General features: G+C 36.9%; 3 protein-coding genes across 7 annotated transcripts; 1 reads left to right on the top strand and 2 right to left on the bottom strand.

Annotated features, from left to right (window-relative positions):
- Nucleotides 1-255: 255 nt before the first annotated feature.
- Nucleotides 256-12,718, bottom strand: FBXO11 (F-box protein 11). Of its 3 annotated transcripts, XM_089591748.1 has the most exons (10): nucleotides 11,792-12,718; nucleotides 8,813-8,815; nucleotides 7,543-7,869; nucleotides 6,940-7,451; nucleotides 6,499-6,814; nucleotides 5,559-6,411; nucleotides 5,265-5,485; nucleotides 4,969-5,187; nucleotides 4,676-4,883; nucleotides 256-4,547 (listed from the first exon to the last, which is right to left on the bottom strand). In XM_089591748.1, exons 1-10 carry the CDS (start codon nucleotides 11,886-11,888, stop codon nucleotides 4,418-4,420), a joined length of 2,886 nt encoding a protein of 961 aa, XP_089447874.1. In that variant the 5' UTR covers nucleotides 11,889-12,718; the 3' UTR covers nucleotides 256-4,417. The 3 variants fall into 3 exon arrangements, with proteins under 3 accessions (XP_089447874.1, XP_089447873.1, XP_014218411.2); XM_089591747.1 differs by lacking the exon at nucleotides 8,813-8,815 and having other exon boundaries at nucleotides 6,499-6,867; nucleotides 6,948-7,451; nucleotides 11,792-12,717; XM_014362925.3 differs by lacking the exon at nucleotides 8,813-8,815 and having other exon boundaries at nucleotides 6,499-6,864; nucleotides 6,954-7,451; nucleotides 11,792-12,715.
- Nucleotides 12,719-14,756: 2,038 nt separating this feature from the next.
- Nucleotides 14,757-19,380, top strand: Sras (Ras converting CAAX endopeptidase Sras). Of its 2 annotated transcripts, XM_089590997.1 has the most exons (7): nucleotides 14,757-14,874; nucleotides 15,017-15,313; nucleotides 17,466-17,571; nucleotides 17,678-17,816; nucleotides 17,987-18,223; nucleotides 18,300-18,362; nucleotides 18,442-19,380. In XM_089590997.1, the coding sequence occupies exons 2-7, from the start codon at nucleotides 15,165-15,167 to the stop codon at nucleotides 18,657-18,659; spliced, it is 912 nt and encodes a 303-aa protein (XP_089447123.1). In that variant the 5' UTR covers nucleotides 14,757-14,874; nucleotides 15,017-15,164; the 3' UTR covers nucleotides 18,660-19,380. The 2 variants fall into 2 exon arrangements, with proteins under 2 accessions (XP_089447123.1, XP_089447122.1); XM_089590996.1 differs by having other exon boundaries at nucleotides 14,757-15,313.
- Nucleotides 19,381-19,458: 78 nt separating this feature from the next.
- LOC106646929 (BTB/POZ domain-containing protein KCTD3) lies at nucleotides 19,459-24,585 on the bottom strand. 2 transcript variants are annotated; one of them, XM_089590995.1, is made up of 10 exons: nucleotides 24,131-24,585; nucleotides 23,621-23,934; nucleotides 23,365-23,544; nucleotides 23,145-23,279; nucleotides 22,578-23,054; nucleotides 22,365-22,481; nucleotides 20,649-20,788; nucleotides 20,388-20,574; nucleotides 20,031-20,309; nucleotides 19,459-19,935 (listed from the first exon to the last, which is right to left on the bottom strand). In XM_089590995.1, exons 1-10 carry the CDS (start codon nucleotides 24,190-24,192, stop codon nucleotides 19,730-19,732), a joined length of 2,097 nt encoding a protein of 698 aa, XP_089447121.1. In that variant the 5' UTR covers nucleotides 24,193-24,585; the 3' UTR covers nucleotides 19,459-19,729. The 2 variants fall into 2 exon arrangements, with proteins under 2 accessions (XP_089447121.1, XP_014218639.1); XM_014363153.3 differs by having other exon boundaries at nucleotides 22,578-23,060; nucleotides 24,131-24,584.
- Between the last annotated feature and the right edge of the window lie 1,694 nt (nucleotides 24,586-26,279).

Here is a 26,279-nt window from a genome sequence, read left to right as displayed (position 1 = left end):
TCGAGAAGCCTGGATGGGAAGTTGGGGGAAAAAAAAACATCTGTCCGCAAACTATGGCAACTAAGGTATTAATGGCAAGCATTTGCGCTGAGGTAGGAAAATTCAGGGGAAAAAGGTAAGACACGAGTATAATGGAAAATAAGTTAGGATCGTCATTAGGGCGGAAAGTTTGTTTCTTAAAGTGGAAAATAAAATTATTAAAGTCACCGGAAGTGGGATGACAACAAAATAGATAAATTACAATAGTAGTAATAATAATAATAATAATAATAATCGCAATAGTAGAAATCGAGAAATCGCGTTCAACATTTACAATGACGATGACATTAGTTAGTAATAGTAAACATTTGCTAAAGCTATACGATTGCAGGTCAGATCAAGCGAAAGAATCAAAAGTGTAGAAATTCGTTACAATACGGAAAAACGCAAATCACATACAAACGTAACGGGGAGTTCCTACATACTTCTTTGAGAAGTAACAGTATCCCCGAAGTATTTTTTATTTTTTTTTTTTGGCTTTCAAAACATCAGCGCGTGAAAGAAAAATTTCGATCAAAGTATCAATCATTCGCTTTTTTTCTCATGGTGAGATTCGAGTAAAACTTCTCGCACGCAGTTCAAAGAGGTAGAGGTAGTGGAAAAGTGGACAATGGGGCAGATAGAAAAACAAGGGCACGTAAGGACCGTAGGAGGAGGAGGAAGTGAACTTGCTTTACACAATATTTTTTTTTTCTTTTCAGTTTTTTGTAAATCACGTGCATACTCGTACACATACACATTGTCGTAATATTATTTTGCAAATTTATTCTTCTGTATATATAATATATAACTGCTTCGCACACACATTCACTCGTGCACACGACAACAAACGTTTATAACACCTGACCAGTCTTGATCGAATTTGATTTTATCGCCTACCCCTTTTAAAACGTCTCTATTTCTTAATTATCATTTTCTTGGCTTGTAATCATCATGAACGCTTCAACGACACGCAAAACGAGAAGCCGAAGCCTACGAGAGGGGAAAAATCGAGGGTACAAAAGTTCGTTGGAAAACAAATAAAACAACACTTGTGTGTATATTGTGATGTGGTCCGTGTCGAATCATACATCGAACGATACATTGTTGTTCGTTTTCAGAGCGTGTCCAGTCGATTAATACAAGTTTGGTGAGGATGTGCAAGTTGTATATTGTAAAACTTAAATTACAAAATAAAAGGACAACAGATTTACCCAAGGAAAACTTTAATTATCGTCTAAATATACATTTAACAATCAAGAAGTATGAGCGTCGTCGTAGTAAATGTGAATCCTTTTTAGTATTTCTTTCATACACAGTCATAAAAATATGGAAGCGGCATTTTCGTCTTTCACATGATTTCAATGATTTACTTGACGATTATCGGTAATGAGCAGCAGTACAGTGGAAGTAGGTGGAAGCTACTTTTTACAGACAATATGCTTTGGGGACTTGCGTTCGCGCGAAAAGATCAGAAACACGTGGTACTACGACGATGCTCAGATTTTTATATTACATTTCAACTGCTCAACATCATCGAAACTTGAGCCAGAGCAGAGAGCAGAACGACAGGGGCACAGTGTCGTTGGGTAGCGCATAAATATGTCTACATAATATGTTATTTTGATCGTAGAAAATTCGGTGAGCTGATTGAACGTTGCAATCATGTAATAAACAGAAAAAGACAAATTTTACAAACAATGGCTGCCCAAAATTAAAATACTGTATTTTGAAAAAAAAAAAAGAAACGTATAAGGAACAATATTACCTCGTAAATAATTTAATTGTATGTTTACGCTGCTGCTGAACCACAAGCTTCGACATCAAATCGACGTAATCATTACGCGGAGATGGACGGCTTTCTTTGTTCGTAAACGTACTTATGCGTGTTTTTTATGATTCACTTTGATTGAGAATATTTTTGCGATTTTTTTTTGTTTTTCGATATTATTAAATAAAAAGAAAATAAATCTGGGCAAAATTTATTTATGATTAAAAATAATACACAAGTATTTATAAATCAAAATGGTTGCTTTAAACAACATTTCATTTTTAAAGTTCATCAAAGGAAAAATTTTGTTTGTCTAATAAGTTATCACTTTTTAAAATAAATATTTGCAAAAAGTATTAAAAATAATCAAATCCAGATCCCTAAATACTAATAAATACGATTTAGAATTTTTATCAAATTTGATTTAGATTAACATTTACTATTAACAAATAATTACATCAATACATTATCATATGCATTATCAAAAATAAACAAGTACTCAATTTATTTTGAAGAAACACGAAATGCTTGGTCTTTTGATTATTTTTTTGTAACACCAAGCTTTACTTCAATTTATTTCAAGTAAATACAATACGATAAATCGTGGAAATATAAAAATGTCCGTTTTGTCGTTAGTACGTTTAATTACTATTAATACTATATATCTTAATAAATTAATTTTATTATCTGTGCAAACTGGAATAAGTTTGTCGTTATCGAAGCGATCGAACACGTGCAATCGCCAAGCGTAAAGCATTAATTTACATAAATATCAGTCGACTTTTTCTCTTTCATTAAAATAAAAAATTAAAAGCCGCCTACCTCCGACTACAATCGCGTCGGACAAAAATAATAAAAATGATAATAAGTATACAACATGAGGTTTGGGAAAGAGAGAGACTACTCAGTATAAAAGCATTTTATATACTTTTTATCATTGCTCGTTTCTCTCGCTCATCAATAGAATTCCAATTCACACAAAATACATAAGTGTTTTTGTGTGTTATGGAAACGTGAAAAAAAAAATCTTTACTTTTGATTTCTTTTACATCGACGCACTTTCGGTACTTTTTTTTCAAATCATACTATGTATGTTTACAAGTTTAAGCTATTTATATAATATGACACTGCTGCAGAGCTTCAGCATGCACACACGATCATTAAAAGTTTATAATCAATTATTAACTTTGAGTCGAAGAATGGTCGAAGGCAATTTCCACCTGGCCAGCGAGCTGTTTCTTAGCTTCATGCACATTCAAAAAGATTTGTTCTTTTTGTTAAGTTGCATGATTTTTTTTTCTTTTTTTTCTTTTTTTTTCTTTTTTTTTTTTTTTCTTTCATGTATAAGTATATTAAGTGGTGTATTACAAAAACGCGAGGGCGGGGATAGTAAGTTACTAATAATAGTGTGATGTATATGCAAAACGACTCGGGATGAAACTGCTTGCTGGTAGGAGAGAAATAGAGGATAGACCAAAGTGCGCAAAAAACAATTCACGTATACCACCGACATATCAATTTTTTCTGTAACTACTTATATTTAAAGTTATTTCTAGTAATATTACTTTTTTTCGTGTTACTTCGTGTTACATTGAAACTAACGTAATTAATTTTTATTATTATTATTTATTTTTTATTAAAAAAAGAAAGATCAATTTTATTAATTAAAGAGCTCAGAGATTATTTTTAAAAACTGCTTCATTAACAGTACTTCCACACGTTCTTCTTTTTTCTCTTATTTAAATCTCAGTTTTATTAATTTATACTTTTCTGTCACTGGTAAACATCGTGGTATATTTATGATAATATACTTTAAATATCTATTATTCAGTTATCAATCACCTCATCACCGTATTATTTTCATCCTTATTATGCACTTTGCCCATTTTAGGCAGTAGGACCATCACATTTTTTTAAATGAATGACACGTCGGGGGAGAAATGACCAATGATTCGTGGCGCTGATTAGAAAACCGGAGAAGAAAGTATTTCATTGTACTTTTTTAATAATATCGTCGTTTTATCTATTCATTTGATTTTTTTTTCCCAATATCATTTCCGGTTAAAAGAAGTATGTATATCACATTTTTCGGGTTTTTTGAATTTTTTTTTTAACATCTCTTCTCATTCCATTCTGTCACTCGAAATCACATTTTTGTTTTTTGACGTGTAGTCGCGCAACCATGATTATTTCTTCTTTCCATTTTTGTTAAATGTTAAATGACATGTGCAACCTTGTTTATTATTTCATTATAAATATTATACGCTCAGTCACACACGAAAATTATTATAATTAATAATAATAATATACCGAATCACTGTATCGGTCATATAAGATTTAAAGAGGTCCATAGCCATTACCATTCACTTATTAATTCAAAATTTTTAGTCTTTTGTTTCGTGCTTTGCATTATCTTATACACAAATTTACATACGTGGCACCTGGTTACGTGTGAGCGTGTATCTCGCAACTCATTCACATATAAATTCCTCTTGCTCCCTCTCTCTGTTGTTCCGTTTTTGTGTAAAAATCAAAGTCTTGAACATCTTTGACGATTATGAGAATATGGGCAGAAAGAAAGGACGAAGAGGCATGATTTCTTTATTGTTTCTTCTCTTAAGTTAAATCCTAGTTGACCATCAGCGTATGTGACTCCATGGGGGCGGCACTGTCGTAAAGCGTATCAGTGTCTTGTGTTGGCTCACCCTGTAGCTGACATTGATTGCTCAGTGTTCCAGCTCCACAGTCGCAGAAGAATCTGTAATTAATCGTAATAGTTAGCGTTTTATTAATAAATATTTCTTAAGATAAAAATGAGCAACTTAATAACACATAAAGGTAAGAGTTTAGTAATAAAGTCAAAAAAATTATCGATAAAAAACCTACCTATCATGTCGAATAAACTCTACATCGTGACCAGCGTGACAGGTTTTTATGCAATTGACGCAAATAGCATTTCTATCCGTGGTGTTACATGTTTGACAACGATAAAAGTCATGCATTGGGAACGACGTATAAGACGATATCTTGTACAGGCACTGTCCATTACCCACTGCTTTTTCAACCGCGTCTTGATTATCAAAAATTTTGTTGCCTATTGCAGAAAATGAATAATTATTTTCAAATGCATTTTACTGTTAATGCAAAATTGAAAAAATTTAACTTGTAAAGATTGTTACCTCGTATTATTGGCTGCACACCACTAGCCAAGCATAATCCACCAAACCTGTTGTGAAATATTTGATTATACTCCAATGTGGCAGTGGCATTGTTCGTTATTTCGACACCAGCTGCTAGACCGTCAAAAATACGATTTTTCTTTAATATCGGGTGCGACTGAGTCGATATCAGTACTCCCGCTTGCGCATTTCTAAATATATCATTTTCCTCTAGGATTCCTGCAATCGCATTCAGTAATTAATAATAAGTCTTACTACAAAATATTCAACAACAGTTGCACTGCTCATAAATTTACCTTTGCCGCCATTAAATATGCATATACCACCATCTCTACCATCAAAAATTTTATTTCGTTTTAATGTTGGATTGCTGTCCGTTTTTATCCAAACTCCAGCCATTGCGTTATCAAAAATTTCATTTTGTTCGAGTAAGCCTAAGCCGCTATTATAAACTAAAACACCACCGTTTTGACCACCCCATATTTTGTTGCCTCTAATAACGGGATTGCTTCCAGTTCTAAAACAATAAAGACCAAATAGGTGAGAAAAATTGTAAAATACATGTAAATACGATATCACGAAGGCCTTACCTTATTTGCACTCCCGAGTAGAGGTGATTAAAAATATCATTGTCCTCCAATTTTCCATGTCCGTTGTCATAAAAATATACACCAACTTGCTTGCCACTATGAATCCTATTTCTCCGCAATACCGGAGTGGAGCCAGTTGTTATCCAAACGCCGGCAAGGGTGTTGGCGAAAACTTCATTCTCTTCGATGAGACCTTGTCCCTTTTCGTGCACATAGATACCTCCGTGCTGGCCATGATGGATCTTGTTGTGCCGAACAATTGGATCCGAATTCGTTCGAATTTGAATACCCGCGAGAGCATTGCCATATATATCGTTGTGCTCGATGAGACCGCGACCTTCACCAAAGATGTAAACACCACCTTGATGACCATTGTAAATCTCGTTTCTACGAATCGTGGGGTTTGAGTTTGACGTGATCCAAACACCGGCAAAGTTGTTTGAGTGTATTTTGTTGTCGATAAATTGTCCCATGCCAGTCTCGTGCACGTAGATCCCACCAGTCTGTCCGTGATGGATCTCGCAGTGTACGACTGTGGGGTTTGCGCCCGCCTTGACCTCAAAGCCCGCAATGCGGTTATTGTGAATGTCGTTAGCTTCGAAATATCCTAACCCGTTGTCGAAGGTAAAAATACCGACGTCTCTGCCGTGATGTATGTGGTTTCGTCGCATTATCGGGTTGGCAAAGTTCTTCACCCAGATACCGGCTAGCGCGTTCCGTGATATTTCGTTGTCTTCGTACGTGCCCTGTGCGTAGTCCGTTACGTACAGGCCAACGTTTTCGCAATCCGAAATATCGCAGTTCTTGATGATTGGATTTGCCCCCATGCCCGAAACGCAAACTGCTGCTCCAACTGTAATTTTAACAGCAATGAGTCACACATCCGGATGGATTGTGCAATCAAATTGTTATCGGTACGGTCATTGTTTACGATACTTACCAACACTCGAGCTCCTGATGACACAATGGTCGATCGTCGGGCTGCAGTTATCGCCGATCTCCAGGCAATAGTGCTTGTGATGCGTGACGGTGCTGGCCGCGTCGGGCGTGAACTTTAAGGTCATGTGGCCAGCGTAGGCTCTTTTGGCGCCGTCGATGAACGTAACCGTAGACTCGGTCTCTCGTTCGAGAATGACGGCGTCGGCAACGTTGCCCGACGCGGCTCCTATGAGAGCCACGTCGCTGTCGATCACGAGAAACTCTGTACGGTAGATGCCCGTGTGTAGAAACACTATGTTCTGTGGAGCCTCGTCGACCTCTTTGTTCTGCGCCGAGTTGCTGTTGTTCGACCCGTTTTGTCCATTACCTGGAAAAAAGCAAAGAAACCGCGTGTTAACGTTTTTGTAATTTTCATTTGTTTGCGATCAACAGCGAAAAACACAAGGTATAAATTACCGGCCGCATTATTTCCAGCACCGTTGCAACTGCTGCCCTGATTATTGTTACATAGACCTAGCACGGGACTGGAGTTGGTAGAGCTGGAGCTCGAGCTATTTCGGAACTCGTCGAGATAGTCCAGGGCACCCTGGATGGTGTTGAAGCAGGGAAGGTTTCTGGACCTGTGCTTCGACTCCTGATGGCCGAGTCTCACGTGTACACCGCGGTAGAGTTGTCGAAAACTTTCCTTCCAAGGGTTCAGGTAGTCCGACTCCTCGGGCGAGACGAACTCGAACCTGCAGGGGCCAGGATTAAAGAGCGGCAGGTCGTACTCGTAGACCTGCTGGTAAAGGGACTTCCAGAGCTCGGTGTCGTTCGCTATGACCTGGAAACGCTTGCAGACTTGGGATACTCTGCACAGGTCTTGCTCCGTTAAGTAAGTGAAGATCGTCAAGAGAACTTCGTCCGGCAACTCGTACTGCAGATAGTGCGCTGCCGTGTTGGTATTTGTTCCCACTGAAAACGAGATGAGTCAAATACGGACATTACTGCACATGGACTCGAAAGAGTGTCCCGATGATACAAGTGTGGTACTATCACGACTTACCATCGGTGGACAGCGAGCATGTTCGCCGGGGTCGCTTTCGCGCTGGAAGGGACGAGCCTCCAGAAATGCCGGCTGATACATTGTTCCCACCTGAAGGTGGTAGAGCCGAGCTGGTACCTGGCGCGGGATCCGGATGTGGTGGGGACTTGCGTCTAAGGTCATAAGGCGACGAGTGCGAGTGCGACGGCGAGGGCGAGGGGGCAGCTACCCCCGATACGCTTGGGGATGCTCCTCTGTTTGCTCCGCCGATTCCTCCAGCACCACCTGCGCCGCCGCCACCACCGCCCAGTGGTATCTGATTTGACGATATGATCTCGAGCGATTCGACTGTGAACGTAAATAAATTAAGAATTAGTTTTGGTTGAAGTTAATTGCCTCATTTTTAATGATCAGAGGTAGAGGTGGGAGGTGGGGGAGTCCATTAATTTACTATTTTCTTATCGGCTATAAAGTTGCGTGCCAACACTATCAATCACTGATTGCTTTTGGTTTCCACACCTTAACGAAGGTCAAGATAAAATCTCATTCATATAGTAAAAGCCGCCACTTAAACTTCATCATATAAACAACAACGTGGGTGTGGTTGATATAATGTATACACATGTACAGGTACATACATTGTCTATAAGACAAAGTGAATAAACTCGTCGTTGTCGACTTATTTACAAATTAGAGATAGTGATAACGGTTCCATTGATCGATTATCTCCGAACATGAGACACACATACACTCTTTTTCGGCTTTTTTTTTTCTTTCTTTTTGTTCCCATTGTTGGATCTAATTAGTAATCTCATGCACGTTGACGTAATGACTGTATGGTTTATCGGTGCAGTATTGATTGTGGCACAGTAACGAGTATTTTTTTTTTTTTTTTTTTTTTTTGTACTATCCTCGCCTACGATAAATTGTAACCTTGTGTTTTTTTTTCTCAACTCTCGTAGCTGATCTCGTAACTGCTCCGCATTACTGCGAGTCTACCTATCCGTGGACATATTTTTGCAAAAAAATATGGAAACGTTAATGCCTTTTTGCATAATTACTTTGTCACGAAGACTCCTATTGTCACCTATGGGTATACGTGTATCGACAAAGATAGGTATAGGCTGGAGGCACAATAAAGTAGACAATTTACGATAAAGTGTCGTTAAAATAAACGTCAAAAGAGAGAAACGTACAAGTAAGTAAAGAGAGCGTTTGTGCAAAAGTTGTCGGTACAGGTATACAGACACAATATGTCGTTGTGCACCACATACACCAGAGAATGCAAAACTTTCTATTATTACGAACTAGTGTGCCCATTGAGTTGGTTTGGTGATGCAATTAGCGAACTAGGAGGCACAAACACAAAAAAAAAAAAAAAAAAAAAAAAAAACAACTACTATCGATCGATACGCGCGTGCATATTGCACTCTAATAAATTTCGAGCGCAAAAGCGTAAAAAATATATAAGTACCAAACAGTCGATTCTCCGATTCGTGAGGAAGAAGGGAAAATGAAAGGCTTTTTTGGGATAAAAAGAAGAAGGAAAAAAATTTACAAAAAAAAAGAGGAGGAGGAGGAGAAAAGGGACTGAAGCATAACGGAGACTGCCATCGGCTCTCGCACACATCCTGCGTTTATAATAAGTATATATATATATATATACGTGCATCGTACGAGGTACCTAATGTTTGCAACGCGTGTTCATGTATGCCTTGATGGTAAGAATTGTGCGCGTGTGTGAATGTGACAGGTGAGCAGAAGGCACTACAAAAAATGTATATAATATCAGGGAGATCGAGAGAGAGAGAAGAAGAGATCACATTAATCTTTATAAGCACGGATTTTTTTTTACCGAATCGGAGGGTATACAAGCGTACATCGCTGAAACGGAGCACGAAACAGAGGAGAGAGAGATAGAGAGAGCAAAGAAGTAATGTATAGAGGAGGTACAGAGAGTAATAGCTGATTTTTCAAGCTCTGTATTTTCGTTTCGCGAGATCTCTCTCTTTCTCTCGCCATGTTCCCAAAGCGGAGCGGCGCTTCCTCCGCTTATGTAGTTATCGTGTGTATAACCTACAGCCTGTGTAATGTGTGTGTGTGTGTGTGTGAAATGCGGGTTTGCCCGCAAGAGAAAGAGCCAGGAGAGAGAGAGAGAGAGAGAAAGAGCGATTAAGACCGAAATTGGCTTATCATCGGAAAGCCAGGCTATAATACCCTTTCTCTCTCTCTCTCTGGATCGTTTAAATACGTGTTATAGCTATGTAGATGTATATTTCATACGCACGCTTTTCGCGACATTCCTTTTTCATCCTCGCGTTTTTTTTTTTTTTTTTTTTTTTTTTTTTGCACTTGAATGCTAATCGTTTGTATTTTTCTCTTTATTGTATTATTATCTCCGACAAAATTCCTTCTCGACGCGCTCACCGTGATCATGATGATCATCATTCATGCCGAGTATGCGGCATTTTGTTAAATTGACTCGACGGACTACTCAGGACAGCTGTGTGTAGACTAGATGTTTATTTTCAACACATCACTGTTTCTCTGAGCCGTGTTTGTCATAAATATTAGGTAGTATATATACTGCGTGCAAAATACAGAGCAAAACAATCGGAAGCAATGAGTGACGAAAAAAAAAAGGCAGCTCGATTATATCGCGTCGGCGGTGCTTCTCCTCTTCGAGTGCAACTTATCGGAAAAGTCATGAGGTTGGCAGCTGATGCTCTACCGAAAGTCAATCGTAACGGAGCAACAGCAGCGGCACACAGAGAGAGAGAGGAGAGAGAAATTGAAAGAAATAAGTAAAGTACGTGAAGCAAGCGAGTAACAAAAAAAAAAAAAAAAAAAAAAGGAGAAGAAGAAAACAAACCAAAAAACAAAAGAAGCAGACCGTTCGGTTGGTCTGAGCTGCTGCAAAAGAGGTCGACGGCGTTAGAGAGGCACACATGCAGACAGATTATAAGGTAAAAGGTATATTAGGTAGGTTAATATATAAATGCAAGAGAAAAAGAGAGACGGAGACGGGTTAAGAAGAAGAAATTGAGAGCCGACACTGCTACCCAATACCTTACTCACTGCTGTTCAATTCTTTAATGTGCACATGCATCCACGCCTCGGTTTTTTTAGGTACATAAAAAGTATACGTGGATGGATCGAATGGAAAGAAAAAAGGAAGAAAAAAAACCCCAGAAAAAGGAGAAATCCCTCCAATGCAAGAGAGAGGGAGAGACGAACCTCACGAGCCCTTTGATAAGTTTAGTACTTATGCATGCGATTCCCACGAGCGTGAACTGTAGGGATACAAGTATAATAGAAAGAGAAAACATGTTAGATATGGGTATACACAACAGCCCTCCTTCCCGACTCCCCTTTCGCTATACTTATATCCTCTCAGGCTTATCCGATATTAATGCTCATGAATTATCATTTCTCGAACGGAGCTCCAATTCGGAGTCAAGCATGGGCGTAAGCACCCGAAGAAGACGTACCACCATTCGAGCAGAACGGCATATGGGGGGCGGGGGTGTTTGAGTTTATAGTTGCTGCACAGCAGCGGTGGAGAGATATCGGAGCAGACGAACAGTATACCCTCGTTCGTCGTCGTTCTTATTATACACATATGCATGCATATAGACAAGCTTATAATTTATAATAGCGGCTGTGGCGGCGGCAGACGGATATATGCCGTGTATGTGTGTGTATATGTTATGTAGGTACGCCATGACGAGGAGCTACGGGGGTGTGGGGAAATATACATGTGTATATGTATGTACAGGCAGGCGGACAACCAGTAAAAGAGAACTATCATGAGAACACAAAGGGAGAGAGAGACGGAGCGGACGACGAATCTTTCCCTGGAATCGATAGGCCCTCTGCGAGTCATCGCCGATTTGGCCAGCTCCGAAATTCCAGAGGAGCACAGTCGGATCGGAGCAAAGTCTTGATGATATTGTTGTTATAAATAAGTACATAGGTCACTGCGGCATAGCTAAACGGGAAACGGCATCATGTATAAATAAATAAGTGTATAAAGAGTACCGATGCGTGTCTCTGGGAAGTTGCGTTACTCATTGAATATACTGCCAAGTATACCAAATACACGTACGTATTTACACAACACGTATTGCCGTCACAAGGGATACAAACACATATACACACACTCACTTACACGGGAATATACGGGATACGGGTTGGTTGCGCGCATGGAGAGGAAGATGCATCAGTGGGCAAAAAGAAAAAGAAAGAGCGTAGGAGTAGAAAAACTTACCCGAACTCGTCCTCGACGGCAGAGGAATCCTGTTGGCTCCTTTCCGCCTGGACCTCCTGGGGTAGCTGCGAGACGAGGTGAACGAGGCGCTCGGCATTTTTCGTAGCGCTTACACCGAGACAGCTCGCTCCTCACCGGCCTCTGGGCTGATATGCACCACCTCCGGCGCCGCCTCGTAGACGACGAGGCTCCCTCCCAACGAAACCCTCCGCGTCCCTGTGTCACCAGGTCGTATCACGACACATGCACCCAACAACGCGGAGCCGACCGACAGGCAAACAGACAGACCGACACACCACCGCACTCTCTCTCGTTTTTCTCTCTCCCTCTCCCCCTCGCGTACTGCTGCCTTACTACCTACTGCCTTCTCTCCTCTCCGTCCGTCGTTATATGTTATAGGTATGCCGTACAGATATACTAGTAGCCAGAGTAGCCAGACTCCATCATCTTCATCAGAGAAAAAGAGAGAGAACAAACTGTACTTTAAGCTTTGTATATCTATTTATATGTACAATTGTATATACATATGCAAAAACACAGAGGGCGCGCACGAAAATAACATGAGCCGACGTATAGCCTACGGAGAAGAGGTCCACGTTCCCTCAGGATGTTCTTGCTTTCGAAAGAATGTTAGGTAAATATATCCACTGGTAGTATGTCCAATCTAGGCCGCACCGAGTAAAATTTCTTAGGCTATGCGCGAAAAGGTCGCCGAAGATGTTGTTGCAGCAAGCACACACACATGAATGTACACATATACACAAGCACACGAAAATTCTACGCGAAAACAACGTGCACTAGGTACGTTCCAGTCGAGAGCGAATAGCGGCCATCTTCTCGTCGCAGTCTCTTTTTCGCACCACACGACCACACTCCGCCTGCTCCGCCACGCACCACCTGACCACCACGGCCGATTTGGCTTTACTTATATACTTTGAATTATTATTGCGTTGGTTGCTGTTCCCCAATTCCTTTCTTCAGTTCGTTTTGTTCCCTGTTCCCTGCTTCTACAACAAGTATGTAAAATAGGTACTCTACTGTACCCTTAGAGAATATATACATGGAGGAAGCATTGTATGCTCCGACCGCGAGACGAAATGAGAGAGACAAAAGACAAATAGCAGTACAACCTTTCTCTCTCTTACACTCCTCTGATTGGTTGGCCCCCTTCCGTATATATAGGTATAGTCGTATCCACGAGTGGCGGTCGTGGGGGAACAGAGCAGATATATCATACGATTATACCTATATATACGGAAGGGGGCCAACCAATCAGAGGCGTGTAAGAGAGAGAAAGGTTGTACTGCTATTTGTCTTTTGTCTCTCTCATTTCGTCTCGCGGTCGGAGCATACAATGCTTCCTCCATGTATATATTCTCTAAGACTGTACCCTACCCGTTGGGATCTGGGATTCCCTGCTGCAATAAAAATTTTATCGTGGCGCTACTTTTAGTGTCGACAAATCTTTTGACATTAAATTCGTTAATGTCTTTTTTCAATTTGTCAGTTAATTTCTCGACACTCAACTACCAAAATTATGATGTATACAGGGTAACATATTATGCGCTCTTTTATTCAATTTTTTTAATTTGCATGACAAGCCGACGCACCCGAGCATGTAACGAATGCCTCTCTGCTGTCTTTAATTTTTACTTAGTGGTCAAGGCCAGTGTTTTCTGCAATTTAAGTGTTATATTTGTCGGAACGATAAAAAATATTACCTGTTAAGTGACAGTAAGTCTTTGTTATATAATAGGTTACAGGTTACAGGACATCATTGACCGTGTGTAGACAAATCGTTCCGACAGATATATATATAAAGTGCCTCGAGTCTATACGTTAACTTATCTTTAGCTATATTTTAAAAAATGGCCCAAACTTATAACTAAAGAAGTTCAGTTCACCATGATCTATATATACACATTGGCGTGTTTGTAAACAAACGGAGAACGAGATAAATACTTAAAAAAGAACAAAAATGTTGTTGCAAATGATAATTCGACGAGTAAATCGAATTTTTGCCGCATCATGATTCAAAGTTTTATATACGCAAAACGTATGTTGTTGGCACTTCTTTTTTTAAAAATCCAAGCAGTGTTTTGCGTTCGTCCGTAATATATTTATAACGTTTTCGTACACATAGACTGTTGCACGAATCCCTGATGTGTATGTACAAACCACGTTGGTAATGATAAATTAACTCACAAGAAATATGTATATCAATCTTTGCATCCGTCATTCATTTTAGATTGCTTCACATTTCAAGCAATTAATATACATCTCCTTTAGAGTACAAATGTAAATTTTTCCACTACATATACCTAGATGATTAAATTTTAAATGCTTCGCAAGGCTATATTTTTGAAATATACGTAAGTTTATCCGTACAATACATGCAACACAAATATATTTATATACATAGCTTGTATTAGCGCATTTGGTAATTTGATTATTACGAAAAGAAATAAAATTATTTTCCAAGAAATCTATGTTTGATAAATGGTTAATTACCGGATTGATGTGATAAGTATATAATTTTTAGAGTTGAGCAGCGTGCGCAGTAAATAAGACGATAAATAAGAGCGCAATAGGATAATTTCATATTCCTCTAAAAATGTGTGTAAAATAATCCGAATTTCTATAAAAAATTTGTTGTTATACCTTACAAAACTGCACTAAAATGGACAGCTTTCTAGCAATCTCCGATTATTTTACCAAAATGAACTATATGTATTATTAAAAATCAATACTGTTGCAAAAAGTATTGATAATGTCGTATTTATGCATTTTTATTACAATATATACGAAACAGTTTAATTCCAGCTCTAAATACTTAAATAATTACTCAACCTAACAAAAATCATTTGCCACGTGCAATTCAGAAACATACATACAAGTATTAATTTTTTCAAATTGGAGTTTCCGTGTGAAATCCCGAGTGTGGTAGTATAGTTTCATGTACCATCGTTCCTTCTTCAAATACTCCGGAAAACCTACTGCTCCGAACTCCGACAACTCCGATTTAGGGGAAACGACACACAACAGTCACAAGTCACAACACGCACATAATTTAGGTTTTTTAGGTACATACTTTTAGGTATACCTTTACTAAACATAAACACTTTATGTGTATACTTTTATCTATTTTATTCGTACGTGCATATTTAAGTATATCAAAGAAGGACGTTCGTCGTGCTAAAATGTAAGGCTCGTGGTTTTGTGTAGGTTCCTGCGGGTTGTTATTTACTACTATTACAGAGGGTATATACTGCGTGGGAGAGACTACTATTTTCGTCCAAGTCCAAAGTGTTCGTGTACCTAGGTCTTGCGTGTGTGCCATAGCAGCACTGGCTTTGGGTGTTACGCATGAGTGATGGATATGGTGAACGAACGTAGTGGAGCTACTGCGACAGCAGAAGATGCTCAGGATGGCTACCCTTGTGTTACCGGCATTCTCGGTTGCCTCGTACTTTCCATCGTCTACGTTGGGAGCCTCTACGTCTGGAGGTCGCCGCTCAACAGGTATACTCATTACTTACATTTTATTGTGATGTATATACCTCATTGTGATCTGCGTTTATCACAGGCAGTTATGTACTTATACTTACGAACTATTTTGTTTTATTTTTTTTTCACAAATTTTAGTAATATTATTTAAACGTTTTTATTATTTATAGGTGTACTTATATAAATTTCCTTATTAACACGCAATCGTTAATATATTCTTAGTGGTCCAGTTAGTTGGGTTAGAATATCCTATTTTTTTTCTCTTAGTTTTGTTTGCCTTCCCTGTTGTTGCGGTCCAATAAAAACCAATAAAATTTTACAATGGGATTTTTCTATTAGTTTCTTATCGGTATTTGCACCCGTAAATCCAAATAAAATCCGAAATGGTTGAAAATAGATTTTCTATATCATTTATTATAACTAGGACATGATTGAACAAAAATAAATTGTCAAATTTATGTCATACCATCCGGATGGTAACACCAAAACGGGGGGATTAGAGTATTTTATATGTAAATTGAAAGAAAAGTTAGTTATTAATTTTTATTAGAATTTTGTAAAAAATACTTTTGTCCCCTCGTTTTGGTGTTACCATCCGGATGGTATGACATAAATTTGTCAATTTATTTTTGTTCAATCATGTCCTAGTTATAATAAATGATATAGAAAATCTATTTTTGACCATTTCGGATTTTATTTGGATTTACGGGTGCAAATACCGATAACAAACCAATAGAAAAATCCTATGGTAAAATCAATGAATTTTTTATTGGTTTTTATTGGACCGCAACAATAGGGTTGGGACACTTTTTATGTATACCTATATAATTTTGACTCCGGCATGACATAAAATATGAATCGAAGAAAATTTCCAGGCGCAGTTAATTGTCGCTGTTCCTATGGCATAGTGTTGTCATTCTACTTGATCACACCGCCAAACTTAGGGAAAATAATTTTTACAAGCGCTCTCTCTACCCTTCAAAAATATATATTACAATATGCGTACGTGAAATACCTTGTAGGTAACCCTTTTATACTTACTGTACACTCAATATACTTAATTGTTTGGTTTTTCATTTTATTTTGTTACGGATCGAATCGAAGTTTGAAATCTTGTTTGGTGGGGAGTGAATAAATTTTGGCATTAATGGATTGGCTATAGATTGCGAGTATAATAAGAATTACCTCTACACAGCCACAGTGATGGTCGTTAATAAAGGATGATAATTATTTTCATACTTATACTTGTTTCCATGTTGTTTTATGTGTTCTAAATTTTGTGGATTTATTGGTATAGTTTTATTCACATGAGACGTTTTTTTGCAATTTTGCATATTACCATGGAAAGTGCGCGTGTTATACACTTTAATTAATGATGTTTATCTACATTATAATATTATTTATTTGCAACGTGAGCCTATGCCACATAAATTATATACTTTACACCTTTGACTAACTTTTTTTAAAATCATTTTATCCATCGTACTTACGTAAAATAATAAAATTTTCTTGAACAATTTATAGTAATTTAAATATGTTTGATCGAAAAATGTCCGTTAACAAATCAATCATATATGTGACTGCTATCGCGAAAGATTAATTGACCATACTAATCTCTTATTTCGAAGAGCTGTTGCTTAGCTCGCTCCAAATTTAGATATTGGTATGATTTTTAATATCCCGTTATACTGTAAATTCGTATTATCGTCGATCGAATTTATTAACGATTTATTTGTCCTCATTAGAATCAATATTGATCAGAATGTATGCATAACTACGCAGATTCTTAAATGTATATAAAATAAGATATAAAATTTAAATAATCTGCGCGAGTTTGGTATTCGACATAACGTTTCGTTTTTGTAGAACTTGCGTTGGTATAAGAATTAATATAGGGTGATTCTTTTTCACAAGGCTCGACTGCTGACATTTACAACCAATGGATCAATGTTTTTTTTTTAATTTTAGTTTCAGCCCTTTTTAGATCGGATTAACTACATTTTTTAGATCAGTATTGAGATAAGGTACTTATGTTAGCATTCCTGGATGATACTGACAATTAATCGTGTAACAGAACAACTAACTTTTTTTCTCCCTCTAAATATGAGTATTTTTACTTTATTCAACTTTCTGTGACATCCGTGATATAACAATCATATTTTTTCAGGGATCACCCGAGCGTAATAAAAAGGCGATTCTTTAGCGTCTTTGTAATGACATTGCTCTCTCCGTTATCGCTATATTTTGGAATTAATGAAAAATTTTACCACGGAGTAAGTGGCTAGTTTTTTGCCTATGAAATTAAAGTTTTTATGCTTAAAACAATTTATTTATTTTTTTTTTATTGAATTATATAGAAAATCGTAAAATTCATTGCAGGCAACTCTTTGGCAGTTATTGGGACTAAGATGGCCAGGCATAATTCAAGCAATTATAATTCCACTGTGTCTTACAATGATCCTTTTTTTGGGGCCACTTTATATGCAGGGACTTAGCGGCCTGTGGCGGCTTTATGCCGGTAAGCTCAATATTAAATATTAAAAAAATTAATGTGAGCTTTTGCACTTTTGCTACGATATTTTTATAGTAGTAAATTTATTGCGCTAAAAAATTTTGAAATGCTCGAATGGCTTAACATTTCAAACAATTATTCTTTTAACTTAAAAAAAAATGTAATTCTGCGCAAAGAACCATCGTATTGGCTGGGAAGTGCCAAAACTCTGGTCTGGTGGAGAAATCAAGTCGTGGCACCACTCTCCGAAGAATGGACATTCAGAGCTTGCATGTTGCCGTTGCTCTTACAATGCTTTGCGCCAATCACTGCCATTTTTATATGCCCCCTGTTTTTTGGGGCGGCACACTTTCATCATATAGTTGAAAATACGAGGAGAGGAATGGATTTCAAAACAGCCCTATTGAGATCATGTATGTACACAATAACTCTAAATAAAAAAATTGTAAAATAATGTGAAATAATAAGTTATCCAACTTTTTTTTCTAGGTGTTCAATTTGCTTATTCAACGGTATTTGGAGTATACGCTGCATTTCTATTTGCAAAAACTGGTAAAATGTTTTTTATAATTTTCAAAAAATTCGGTTACTTTACTCCATTATTAATCAATAAAATTTTTTTGTTACACAGGTCATTTTATAGCGGCATTTACGGCTCACTCGTTTTGCAATTACATGGGATTCCCAGACCTTTCAGAAGTGATGACTTATGAAGATCACTTAGAAAGAGCGAAATTAGTTTCTCTATTCGTAATAGGTTTGGTCGCGTGGTATTTTCTCTTGACACCAATGACAAATCCTAGCTGGTTTAGTAATAATTTGTTCTGGCAAAAGCACGTCTTGGCATGAAAAAGAAAAACGATGACACGTATCTTGGAATCGAACAATTGCCGCCTAGGCTCAGCCAGGTAAATGCCAGACTCGACTGAAGGAGCTCTGTTCGTGTTTCAAATAACTTTGGATGTCGGTAGTAGTGAATCTAATACTAGACTGCCAAGCACTTGTGATTTACACAATCATGTGCTAATCTGCATTTTTCCAGCGATTTAACAAAATAAGCTCTTAGAACAGACTCTGTATTATTACTAAAAAGAAAGTTATTACAAAATGCAGAGCCCACCTAGATCGTGTGCTTCTATACTCGTCGTATTGTTAAAATACAGGTGATTACTGTGACATTGAAGTTCTTAGGAAATTTTAAAAAAGTGGCATGTCGTGTGCAAGTCGATTTTTACGTCTTATTGTATTGAGCATTCAGTTGGCCGTTAGACCAAAAATTTTATTAGATAGTGAATTTAACACCGCTGTGCCTCGATTAAAACGTAGCGATTAGAACGCGCTATTATGAATTTTGTGATGCTCGTTTGTTAAAATACACTTATCATGTTATTAGAGAAATAATTATCAATTCTACCAAATATTGTATTTTATATATTTTCTATTTGTAATATTGCTTATTTACTATGACCGTACTTAGCAGGTGTAAACATTAAACTTGAGAAAGGTAGTTTTTGTTGAAAAACTATCCAATGCCATACTAATTTTATCAATAAACATTTTTTTTGTTAAAAATTAAGTATCACGATTTTTTTACTCTTACTTTACTACACCAGGTATTAAAAATACTATATACATATTAAGAATATATATATAAAATTTACAACGAGATTGTTTATTAATGAAAGTATTATTTACAATTTAAAAATCACAGTGAAAATTATTGCTGCCTTATAAAGCTCAAATCCTAATCAAATATAACGACAAGTAGGAATTTATCAATTTGACACAATTTGTTGATTGTAATTAATCGTAAATACGAAAGTAGACTCAGTCAGTGAAAAAATCGAGAAAACATCAACAATGTTCCTATGTACAAAATAAATGCAAAAACAATTTCTAAAATTGTTGATGTTTTTTACTTAAAGTTGGTTGGATCCTACCGACGAATTCGAATTTTGCGATTGGTTGAGGAACAAAAGGTTGCTCGCCTTTATTCTCGGTCCTGAAGCTATCAAAGATGGGGATGGACTGATACTCGGTGTCGAACAGTGACTGTTGCTCAAATCGCACTGATCCAGTAATTTCCATAATTCCTCCGGCGTGGGTCCTCCTGAAGATTCTTTGGCTGAACCAATCAAAAATGAATCGAATTTTTTAAATTTTTTTTTAAATGGTTGTAATAATAATGAACCAAACATTAATCCGTACGAAAAAACATACCTACTAATGCGCTGTAATTTGGTTCAAGCGCTGTTGTAAGATCCCACATTTGTATGGCTCCATTCGAGTGTCCTGTGAATATAAAACGCCTCGGTCGTGAGCCCATACGACTAGAGCCCTCACACTCGTGCGCGCAGAATGATGTGATTACGCTTCCGTCTATCGATTGAATGACACACACGCGTTTGCCGTTGGATGCCCGTCTCACAAACAGTTGGTCAGTTTCCGGCACAACCTTTTGAACAAACACCTGCTCGTCGTCTTGCTCACCAAAGGGACCTATTAAAAAAATATGATCAAAGATTACTTTACTTTTACTAAACTTGCGAAAATTCATTCCAATTCAATTTAGCCTACCAAAATCATTTCCAGCATTGTAGCTAATGCAAGGCTCGACAGCATCCAAAGAAACGACTTTAAAACTGGCTTCAGGAGTCGATCCCGGTTGTGTCGAAATCATGCCCCTAAATCTCGTAACTGCCCACGTTCTGACGTGATTATATTCGGAGCATACCGAGACCAAATACTTTTCTGACAGCGTCACCTACAAAGTTTTTATTTTTATTTTAATGCACACCTTTGCTAAAACACAGTTAGGGAGAGGAGTCTAATGTCTACCTTTGTGACACTGCTCTGATGTACAGTAAAAGTTTGAAAGAGCTGAGGCCCATGACCGACTGTTTCCGGATGCTGTACTATTACCCTGACACTCCCTGATTTAGTGCCATAAGCTATTTCGATCCAATTACCGCAGAGACCTACATTGAGAATAAAACATTCAAACTTTAATAGTACAAATTCAATGAACAAAGTCATCAGCTTGGACACTTGAAAGTTACGTCCCCATCATTATTTATCAATAACTTAGTATTATTTTCATGCAACCGATATATTATTATATAAAAGATAGTCTCATTACGATACATTGGAACATAAATAAGGTTCATGCAAATCTAGACTACAACGATACTCATGTAATTCATGCACTGAATGTAGTAGATGTGCCCAATGAAAGACTTGAATAATAAATATTAGCTTGGAGTATTAAAATAAAATTAATCACTTATTTATTAGCCTTTCCGAACACGAGCCACACGTAGCAAGCGGTATTTTAAAACATTGTTTCCGGAAATCGGTGTTTTACTATTAAAAATACACGATTAGTGTAATTTTACTGTAAAGACTAACAAATATGTAGATATTTAGTTGAAATTCTATCAATAAAGAAAATAAAACTTTACATAAAATTGTTTATGCACAGTTAAGTATAAACTTCCTGCCCCTCTCACACACAGATTCAATAAATTAACAAAAAGTTCAAAGTTCTCGAAAATACTAATAAAGAGTATTAACTGGAATATTCATAAACAATCAAAAGGAAATTGGTTGCCAATAGAGGTCAAAAGTAAGGTGATATAATGCGTCACGTACAAATGAATTTAATGCATACAAAAAGCTTGCAAAATTATCCATGTTTGCGTATTAGTACAACTGGATGCATAGGAAGAGTAAGGTGCAATTGGCCGATGAAACTCAAATGTCATTAAACAAGATTGATGCTTGATATGAAACACGATAGTTTATGAAATTTTTTTTTTTTGGTAGGTACTCGTAAGACGTGAAATTGAACAAAAAACACAAACAAATCAATTGAAAGAAGGAAAGGGCACACGTACTACTATCTACATAAATATATTAAATACAAATAAAATATAACAATAAAAAATGATGCAAAAATGTACAGAATTGTGTAATAAACGATGATAATAAAGATGTATGTATAAGTATAGTAAGTGATGTTGAACTTATAACTGAAGACCCATACTTGCCTTGTGCTATGTATCCAGTTGTACGGTACCAATTCATGAAGCAAAAAATGTTATGGTAAGTCGTTGTAAATGTTTGAGATTATAAAAAAAAAAAAGAAAAGCGAAAACTTTATCAAGAAAACAGTTAAAAAAAAATTTTTTTTTTTCCCAAGTAAATTTTTTATTTTATATGCTCTTCACATTTTAGAACTATAAACTTTGATTTACATTTTTAGTCTATTATACTTTTAAAATGAGAGGGCAGTCGTAAAGAATAAATTTAGTTTTCACTCAACCACATGATTAAAAAAAAAATGACGTTAAATGACCCAAAAGAAACATTCATTCGCGATATTTACTAAAAATGAAAATTAGTGAGTTGTAAATTTTTTAAAAATATTTAATGTAAAAGGAAGAAAAACAAAGAAATTTTTCTACAAGTGCATTGCCTTTCGTATCCAATTTGTCTGTAAAATATCAGTAGCAGCAGTTTTATGTATGATTTGAAATGACAAAACAAACTTACTTGTTTTCGGTGTCAGATATACTGAAATCGCGGTGATTGGATCATTGCTAGGATCTCTGTACAACTGTGTTACAAGTAAATCGTTGTCTTTCATCCTCAAAGGAAACTTTTGCATATCTGTTTATAATATTTTTTGTCATGCTTAGTAAAGTTTCTTAAAATTTGATTTCAAATGATAAGTATCGTTAAAAAAAAAAAAAAAAACGAATTTACCAATATAATTGATTGATCCGTTATTGCATCCCAATAAAAGGAATGATCCAGCAGTATCGAATGACGAGATGGATACTACATCTTGAATCTGCCAATGATGGGTCATTGCATGCCACACTCCGATTTTTCCCGTTGGCGATAAAGCAACTAATTGACTTCCAATAAAAAACAAAAACTCAACCCTTACGTTCAAATTAAATGTTCCGATGTTTGTTTTAATGCCATCTTCGGTGACAGACCACAGTCTCACTTGGCTGCCATACGAGATAGCAACCATCTTTCCTTCATGGGCACCCATGCCCATTTTTGCATTGATAGCAACCCGCTCGATCACAGATTCGACATGTGGACTAGTAAATACGTGTTGCCAGCCACACGAATCTTTTAAACGATAACACGTTATGAAGTGCGCGTAAGCTATCGCTATCCAATTGTGATGGGCTTTTATGATTTGAACCCTAAGTGGGTCTGCCCAGCCTGAAACTAACAATTTCAAGTTTACAATTATTATATGTTCAAATAGTTAATACAAAATTTTTAAATATATTCACACGAAGAATCACATACCAGTTAGTGGATTAAATATCAGTCCTATGTCATTTTTGAATAACTTATTCAAGTCTGCTGAACTGTTCCTGGCATGCCTAAGATCAAGCGATGGTGTGCGCGAATGTGAGTGTCCTCTTTGTGATACTCTGTAGTCTAAAAAAATTGAGAAAGATCGATTAATCAAAGCAAGGTGGAAAAATTAATGTTTCTCCTATTCACAGCCAAAAAATGTACATACTAGAATTTGCAACTTGTGCTGGAGAATTGGATGAACTAACTGTAGGTTGGGATATTGATGAAGCTTCAGATCTAGGTGGAGGGACTGAATTGGCTCCTGGTTGCCTACCATGAACAGATACATCACTAACAGTCGTGGTTATTGTTGTAGTTGCAACAGTAGCTTCTTGTAATGGAATGTCTGAGCAAAGGTAAAGATTTTTATAACAAGTACTAAGAAACTAGGTCAAAAAAGTAATATTGAGGTAAAAACTTACTTGGAGGCGGTAAATAGCCATAGAATAGTATATCCCCACATGGAGATAGTGACAAATCTTCACACAGCATCAGTCTTTTAACGAGTGGCGTAATGCCATAATACTCTGCTTCATGTCTTAATGTACGTATATTAACGTCAGTCAAATCAACATCTTTAGTACGCAGGTAATTAAGAATGACTGAAAATATCTTTGGATCTCTGTCTATGAATAACGCTCCGTTCTCATCTCTCCTGCTTGCGATGCGATTGCTCAGTAGAGCCGTGAAAAACGAGTCGGGAATCCAGGACAAAGTTTGTCGCGAGGTGGAGAACCTTTGACAAAAAAAAACAGCGTCAGTTTTTATCAAATATTACCTACTCATGTGTTATTAGAAAAGAATAAACCCCAGAAGAAAAAAATGAAAAACTTCACTTAGTTTTTTAAGCACCTCTCATTCAGACAAAATATGTGTCATAGTTAAAAACCAAGACCGACCGAAAAATGTTCTAAATATCTCACTTTACTCACCTGGTACCACCAACATTCAGATGGACGATCTCACCCATTCCCAAGGCGTGCGAGACCGCCATGGTTTCCAGACAGCCTCAAAGCGTCAACTGCGTGCTCTCAATAATTATGCTTAAACTAATTATAAAATTACACTGTGTAAAGTAATGTTTTGAATACACTTTTTTTTTCCCCCAACTTCTCGGATATTTCTCTCTTGTATATTTAGCATTTGTCGAGCATCGCGAGTCTCGTTATCATCGTAGAGACTTTGTTATCCGTACAACACTGGTCCTCCGTCAACAGCTGCTGATGCCGAACACTGACACCGAATGACAACAATAACAATATCGTAGCGATACCACCACCGCTGCTCCGATGCTCTTGATGTAACAACGACGCAGTAGACGACATGTTTGCTTACTTAGCGGGGCTTCTTCTTATACTCTCTTTCTTTTTCCCCCGAATCTTCCCCCTTCCCTTCCTTACCGCTGAGCTGGTACACGGCGCGAGGCGCGAGACGCAAATATATAGGTACATACACTGCACTTGCACGTCTTGCAGCCTTATGTCAATTTACGACTCTTAATTTTTCAGTGGCTCGGCGCATGATGCATTATTCGCGGTGATATCGACGTGACAGCTCGCGAGAGCTTTCAGCCACTGGTGTGATACAGGCTACACATGTCGAAAGCTTTTCATACGAACAGAAATCCAATAAACGCATGTGCCTATGTGTTGTAAATACACATGTGTCACTGATCCATTGGTGCAGAAATTCTTTTGAGCTTTTACAGTAAGAACTTGATCTTTGCATACATGGATATGCCAGTTAATTTTTACAACATATTTATAATGAAGTTTAAAGGTCGAATGATGTACACATAGTTCCCATGTCTACGTGAATGATTGACGTCACGGATCGAAAGCGGCAAACGTGCAGGTGCAATCTATACTGTGATTCGGAGAAAAAGGCGAGGGTGGATGAAAAATGAAAAAAAAAAGAACCTTTTGTTTTTCAACAGTTTATTGTTGAAGGATCGAGAAAGAGAAAAAAAGTGTGTCTCTTTGGCGTGTACTTTGTGTACGAAAATTAAATATTTTATAATGAGCTCATATGTAATTACATATATCTGGTCAAGATTTTTATTTTCATGTAATCAGTGTACACTCGAGCTGCACGACCGATAAATCTCTCGGTCATCAAAGTGACTTTACAACTCTTTTTTTTTTAAGACTGCACTATTATCATAACCATGAATTGAATGCAATCAACTTTTTGACGTAAATAACTTGGGTACATGAGAAAATGTAATAAAAAAAAAAAAAAAGAAGTGTAGTTAAAAGTCCCCTCTTTTCGACGAGGACCGATTTTTTTCTTCCACGTACCTCCAAAAATGTTATATACCTATAAGGAAAAATCTATTAAAAAATAAAATTATGATTCCTTTTTTTTTAACCTTTTACATTGTCCCTCCACGCCCTGACAATTTTATGAACAATAATATTCCGCGGAGTTGATTAACATCGCTCCGATGGGCGCAACAAACTCCTCCAGCCGCACCTGTAATTAAATTTAATTTTTACGTTGAAATAATTTACGTCGAGTGTACACTATAAGTATATAAATAAAGAATCGATAATTTTTTTCATGTTTTATTATCATTTTCGTTGAAAGTTCAGCTGGCCTTGTACCAAGTTTTTACTTGTTTGTTATCTTTATCAGCGATATTCAATATATTCATTAATCGTACACGTTCATTAGTAGAATCGGTCTTATATTGACACAAGGTAAAATTTACTTAAAAATAAACATTTGTCAATGCTGCTGATGATACTGTAACGATACAATTGTATACTGGCTTCTTTCACTTCTATAGCTAGTTTTTCAAAACGAGCCATTATTTTGTCATTTGAGCACAAATCTTATTTGTTTTTAAACAATATTGTGTTAAAATCTATTCAATAAAACGATTTATTCGGGCAACGTTATCTTGCCTGATTTTCCATTTTTTTGGACCTGATACCTGAGTATTATGCGTGCATTTTCGCGTCTTGATGTTAAATTCGAATTTTTACATTTTTGCAAAAGAAAACAGGGATTTGGATGGTATAAATAATATTTTGTAATATATTTTTGATTGGCTGATTGAAAAAAAAAAAAAATTCC

The sequence above is a fragment of the Copidosoma floridanum genome, unplaced genomic scaffold, assembly GCF_036245765.1.
Source record: "Copidosoma floridanum isolate Cflo_tuat_1 unplaced genomic scaffold, Cflo_Japanese_pri ptg000013l, whole genome shotgun sequence".
NCBI classification, from domain to species: Eukaryota; Metazoa; Arthropoda; class Insecta; order Hymenoptera; family Encyrtidae; genus Copidosoma; species Copidosoma floridanum.
Note: the sequence above shows the minus strand (reverse complement) of the source record. Positions and strands in the feature narration are given on the sequence as shown.